The 6,150-nt window shown below is 49.5% G+C and overlaps 2 protein-coding genes across 2 annotated transcripts; one reads left to right on the top strand and one right to left on the bottom strand.

The window, feature by feature from the left end:
- Positions 1 to 2,094: 2,094 nt before the first annotated feature.
- On the top strand, positions 2,095 to 4,748 carry CI109_100762 (uncharacterized protein; the record flags this gene model as incomplete). Its single annotated transcript, XM_065966841.1, has 7 exons — positions 2,095 to 3,446; positions 3,518 to 3,594; positions 3,659 to 3,711; positions 3,761 to 3,926; positions 4,083 to 4,234; positions 4,298 to 4,400; positions 4,480 to 4,748. 7 exons carry the CDS (start codon positions 2,095 to 2,097, stop codon positions 4,746 to 4,748), a joined length of 2,172 nt encoding a protein of 723 aa, XP_065822913.1.
- Positions 4,749 to 4,894: 146 nt separating this feature from the next.
- Positions 4,895 to 6,014, bottom strand: CI109_100761 (uncharacterized protein; the record flags this gene model as incomplete). Its single annotated transcript, XM_032006203.1, has 4 exons — positions 4,895 to 5,041; positions 5,116 to 5,301; positions 5,417 to 5,686; positions 5,793 to 6,014. The coding sequence occupies 4 exons, from the start codon at positions 6,012 to 6,014 to the stop codon at positions 4,895 to 4,897; spliced, it is 825 nt and encodes a 274-aa protein (XP_031859597.1).
- Positions 6,015 to 6,150: the final 136 nt, after the last annotated feature.

Here is a 6,150-nt window from a genome sequence, read left to right as displayed (position 1 = left end):
AGTCACAACAGCACCAACCATCATCAGGGTTCAAGCCTATCTGCTATTGCAAGCACCAGGACTAGTTTTGTTCCAACTCCATATGGCACAGTGAATTATGCTTGTCTTGCTACTCCACACAGCCGAGCATTATCACCAGTAGTCGGCTACTCAGTGGCAAGTGCCAGTTCACACATTGCTCACACAGGCCAAGATTCTCCTCTATTTGGTGATGTCTTCAGCCCTCATTCCCACTTTGAACCTGTCATTCCAAACCCTGTGCCTCAGTCAGACAACTCGTACTACAATGAGGAACACCAACACAAGAAGTTCTACAGAACCACTCCCCTCTATCATTCAGATCAGCATGCACCTGTCACCTCTGGACCTTTCAACAGTCATGCATTTACAGATGCACTCAACAAGAGTACTCAATCCAGACCTCCTCAGTCTGGACCTATCACATCCACACAGACTGGTCATTCAGGTCAGCTTTCACATTCCATCTCCTACGCAAATCCGCTCTGGAAGCCCAATTTGCAATCTCACAGTACTCCTTTGCCAAAGGAAAGAAGAAGAAGATTCAGAGACCCTGAAAGGAACAAGGTAAGGGTCTTGGTCTGGCCTGGTATGGTTGATTGGTCCCAGTAGTAACCAATATGACACACATAGGATTATCGTAATCAGAAGAAGTTACAACATCACAGTCTCTTGGAAAAGAGATCAGACCTTCTGAAACAGCAATCTCAACTTGGAGGGAGTTTGGCGACTACATCTGGTGCTGCATGTACCAGTGGCTTGCCACCATCCACAGCACACACCGAGAAGCACAAGCCTGGTCAAAAGCCAGAAGTTTATCCCTCCACTCAGGCAAGTTGGGAGAGTTTGACACAGAAGGAGAAAAGTGAGTCCACCAGGCATGCTATCATCCATAATCTCTGCATTCTAGATCAGCTCCACTCTTGTTTTGCCTGTCTGCCTGCACTCATAAATGTATCTCAATCAATGTGCTCTCTTAGGAGTTTACCAAGCACGGCAAGATCAGCGTGATGTTGTGCAAAGAGAGGATGCCATCATGGCTGAAATCATGCAGCTCGAAGAAGATGTGGCAAGGCTCACAGCAGTCCAGTCATCAAGGGGTTGATCATGACTTGGGAATATATCTCGCGGGAATGGGGACTGTCAATAGCTGTTTGTACACTGAATGTAGAGAGACGCATAAACACAATCGAGATGATTCTCGCACCGGTATGGACGGTCACAGGACATGTCGGAAGGATAGCTTGATTTTGATTTTCAGTGTGAATACAAACCATGAAAGTGTGGCCTATCAATCCTTTAGTCCCTCGGAGTTTGAGGCTAGAGGTGCCAGAACAGCTACCACAGGGATAACTGGCTTGTGGCAGCCAAGCGTTCATAGCGACGTTGCTTTTTGATCCTTCGATGTCGGCTCTTCCTATCATACCGAAGCAGAATTCCGGTAAGCGTTGGATTGTTCACAAGAATAGTAATGAGGATGACAAGGGGTGTTGGGTTTGAAACTGTAATAACGCATTGCCTAGCCAGTGGCCTACTACACTATCCGAGCATCACATCACACCATAAAAGTTCACAATAATTGGGATTTTGCTGAACCTCCCGATTCTGGCTATATATACCGGAGGAGTTGGTCTTGGTAGTTGTGATTCATGACAGTGTAGCTCAAGGACATCAAAGACCTCATTGACAGAGACCACTCATGCATCTCTTCAGTGACACGCATGAAAAGGCCAACATCCACCACCTGATGGAACACCCAAACTATACAGTGTCATCTACAATTGCATGAGAGACATCGTTACCATTTAGATCACTGTTTCGGAACAATCATGAACGTGTTTCCAACTGATACGAAAGTGCCACGTTCAGTCCTGGAATGACGAGTGAGCGTTACCAAAAAGATCAAAGCAGTAGCGCGTACGTTCAGACTGATACCCGAAAGTTACGACATTTGTTCGCTCTCCTACAGCTGTGTCTTTTCTCCAAGTCCGCTACATCCCCTCAAACGTCAGCTCAAAAGACTTCCATGCGATAACACTTTGCTCCTACCACTGACCCTCCCCGAAAACGTCCAACATGCCGTCGACACCGCCTCCCCCTTCCCCTCCGTCCACATCGAACCATCCTACTGCGCCTTCACCTTGGCGCCGAGTGTCTCATCCTGGTCTGCCCTTACCGACTTTTTTGCCCAACACGAATTTCCGAGCTGCTCTCCTTGGTTATCTCAGCGAAATTGAAGTAGCTCTTCGAAGTCGGTTGGTCGACTCTGCCCCGGTCGCAGATACAGGTTATGGGGAGGAAGATGGTGGTTTGAGACCTAGATCTTCTACTTCCCCTGCTGTCTCTACGTCGGGGGAAGATTGGGGTACTTCGGCGACAGAGAGTAATGATGAAGATGGGAATGGGTATACCTCTGCTTTGTCCGGTTCCTCCTCTACAGGAATTCGACAACGACGTACCGGTGCCGGTACCGGTGTCGGAGGTGCTTCCTCGTTGTTTACGACCGAAGATCTACCCTCATCAACATTCGACGCTCATATTCATCTCCTCAACCATCTCTCCGCCCTTCGAGAGGAAGCACTCAACTATCTACCCTCCCTCTCTGTGCCCTCTGTATCGGTACACGTACCCACTATGCCGCTCTCCATACCCAATCGTGAATGGCTCGCCTCTCTCCCTTCTCGACTCAGTATGGTCGACCCAGGTCTGACCTCGATATACGGTAAAGGCAAAGAACGATTAGTCGATAATGGTTCGATCGAAGGTGCGAGACAAAAAGTCGTTGATCTCGTTCACGCGATGTTACCTTCTGAAGAATGGGCAGGATGGGAGAAACTAGGTTGGGAAGAACAAGAACAAGACGTCAGAGGAAGGAGAGCTAGATCTGCAAGTTTGGATAGGAGAAGAGCTAGACCGTTCAATGACGAGGACGAGGAAGAAGAGGAAGAACCGGAATATTTGTTCCCTAATCGAACGCCTGCTTCGACAAAGGCTTTGGCGAGAAGAAGGGCAGTACGATCGAAATCGTTAGGAGCAAGCTCGTTCCCCACAACCGCTCTTCTCGGTCGTGGTGCTAGTGGAAGTGTGAGACCTGCCAAATTGGAAAGATCAAAGACGGATCCATTCGGTTGGAAATCCGTCTCCCCACCCGACACGTATCAGAACGAGAGCGAAGATGAAGAGGCGAATGGGGAGTTGGAGAGGGACGGTCAAGGAGACGAGGAAGATGAAGATGATGTGGATGAAGAATATATCCTGACCCATCCCGAAGTGACGGATACAAAACTCACCAAGATGGTGGCGATGGACAGCGAAACTGGACCCAGCGTACAAGACGCATTGAAGTTGTCAGAGGATGGGAGAAGGTTGTTGACGTTTGACAATCTACCGCCTGTATGGAGGAACAACGAACATATCATTACGGGATAGTGAGTCGCTCCTCTGCTGCTTCGACCGCTTGGCGACGATTACTGATCGAACATATCACTCGACCGTGCAGCCGATTCATACCTTTGCATCTCAAAACGGGCCCTGTGCCACTCATCAAGTCTGCTTTCACGATGCACAATGAGACCGGTAAGTTGACACTCAAGTAATGCTCCTTACAGAGCCGAGCTAACCTCGACTACCTCGTTCACAGTCAACATCCACTCCCACTCCGTTCCAACGATTCTGATCCTGCTCGCCATTCCTGTAAGTATGAGGACCACGCCGTATTGGACCTACACTGACCCCGCACTAGCTCATCATCTACAGATCACCGCTGCCCAATGCGCATCCGCTGGACACCGCTTCGCTCGTCTCGTATCTGCTCGCTGCTGCATCTTGTATGAGCTCGTCAGCTGGTTGGCACGTGTTGAGTGGGTGTGCGTCCAAAAAGTGGTTCGAATGGGGTGCCTGTGTAGACTGTGCGTACCTCTAACTCTCCACGTCGTCGTCAAGTACACACAGATGCGTGTGCTGATCACAATTCTCTTGGCGGTTAAAATAGATATCGGGATATCCTGTGAGTAGCGCCGCGTAGGCTCTTCAACGGACTAGTGACTGATTCCACATGTTTCCAGGGCTCATCGCTGCTTCCTTCGGAACGGTTGTGTATAATGGCTTCTACTGTCAGCCGAAGACCGCACTCTTCTACTGTACTACTAATCTACTCTGCGGTGCGCTCGGATCGTACCTTCCCTTCCAAAAATGGTTCAACGAAAGACGCAACAAGGTGAGTATCATCACGAGCGGTTTGCGCATGTAACACTGCTGATCTCGTATGTCGCACTCGTAGCATCTGCGAATCGCTTTCTTCCTATTCCTGTGTTTTGCAATGGTTGCTCCGATGGTCCAGATGTTCTACCAACATGGCTGGAGTCACGCATTAGCTTTTGTTGGTGAGTGCGAGTGGTCTTTCTTTCATGGCTGGGCTAGCTGTAGGAACAACACAAGCTGACCATGCAATACTATCTGCAGCACCATTCGGAATATCCATCGTGACTTACATCACCGGCCTGATATTCTACGCCTTCCACTTCCCCGAATGCAGATGGCCAGGAAAATTCGATACTTGGGGTGCCAGCCATCAAATATGGCACGCCGCCATCGTCACCGCTGTCATATTACATTACCGAGCGATATTCGTCGCTCACAGCGTCAAGTTTGAATACTCTTGTATGGCGCCCGATGCGAGCAAGTCGCTCGCAGAGCTATTGGATGGACTTTTGGGTTGGACTTCAGAGTAAGGGAGCGCTGCGGATCATTACATTTATATAACGGTAGACATATACGCATTACATCATCTATGAAATGAGCTTGCATGGCATGACAATGTACTGTACAACAAATAGAAACGGACGGATGTCCTTGAGCGAGCAACTTGCTTTGTAGATCACAGGAATCCTCTACCTGTACCCTTTGGAAAGACTCGGACAGTGGACGATTCGAGACGATATTGCAGAGGATTTGATCGAGGCACAGAGGGGAAACCACTCTTCCCTTCTTGGCCAACGTACGTGCCGAGGGGATGCGAAGAGATCTACGTGTTCAAAGCGCATTCGTCAGCTGGGTGTAACTCAGGCAGATAGGTGTAACGATTGAGCAGGGACTAACCTCTCCCATAACGTCTCCACTTCGACCAGAGGGCAGATGAGAAATACGCCACCATCCTCCTTGACCTATACGTAATAGCCTTTCGAGGAGATCTGCATTCGCATCATTGGCGGAGGGCGCAGATGTGGATGAGGAAGTGAGAGGGAGATGATCGGCATGTATTGTTGAGACGAGTATTGATTGAGTCTGTGTTTTTGACAATATAGGATCAGCACGAGCCGTTTCCCCGCTACGTATCGCGGTTTTTTTTAACGAAGAACGAGCGAGGTCCGCGCTCGTCGTCGCAAAACAAGTCGCTTACATTTCGAACTTTCGCAAATACAGCCCTGACAAACTTCCCGACCTCGACAGATGGGATACCCATCCAAACCAGCTCGCTCAGTCCATCTAAGATCACCAGACTGCCTTCTTTCAGATTTGGTATGATCGCATCACACGTTGGTCGGAGCGAAGGGCGAGATTCCTCATCGAACAATTTAGGAGAAGTCTGGGTGGTGGGTACAGCATGAGGGAGTGATGAGGGAGCGATGTGGACGAACTCCTTCGAGGCGGTGGGTGGTAATGGTGTGCCCTGTGCAACACGAATGATGTATTAGCTCTGATTTAACTGACCACCGAGAATCCCTCAACGATGTGGAGCAGTGCCGCGGCCCCAGTCACATGTCATCAGCACTTACAAGCTTCTTGAGCACGGCCTCCCAGCTCGCACGTCCTTCACCTCGGAAATCTACCCATACAACTCTTCGCTTCTCCTTGCCTAGAGCGGACGAAACGAGATGGTATGTCGCAAAGTGGGAAGGGGAAGCGAGGGTGTCGGAAATGATAAGGTGTGAAGAAGCGGGGGGCAGAGATGACGAGGAGGAGGCCGCAAAAGGCAGATGAGGGGTTAGGTAGGTCATTGTGCCGTGGTCAGTATTGTGTGTAACACAACCTGAACGATTCATTGAACGTTATGAGGAATGTATAGACGCAGTCAAAGAACGCAGCAATGCTGAAGCCAAACATTTTGATCCCGCTCGGTCCTTTGCACGTGAC

Source organism: Kwoniella shandongensis, chromosome 2 (genome assembly GCF_008629635.2).
Source record: "Kwoniella shandongensis chromosome 2, complete sequence".
Classification (NCBI taxonomy): domain Eukaryota; kingdom Fungi; phylum Basidiomycota; class Tremellomycetes; order Tremellales; family Cryptococcaceae; genus Kwoniella; species Kwoniella shandongensis.
This window is presented reverse-complemented; position numbering and strand designations above follow the sequence as displayed.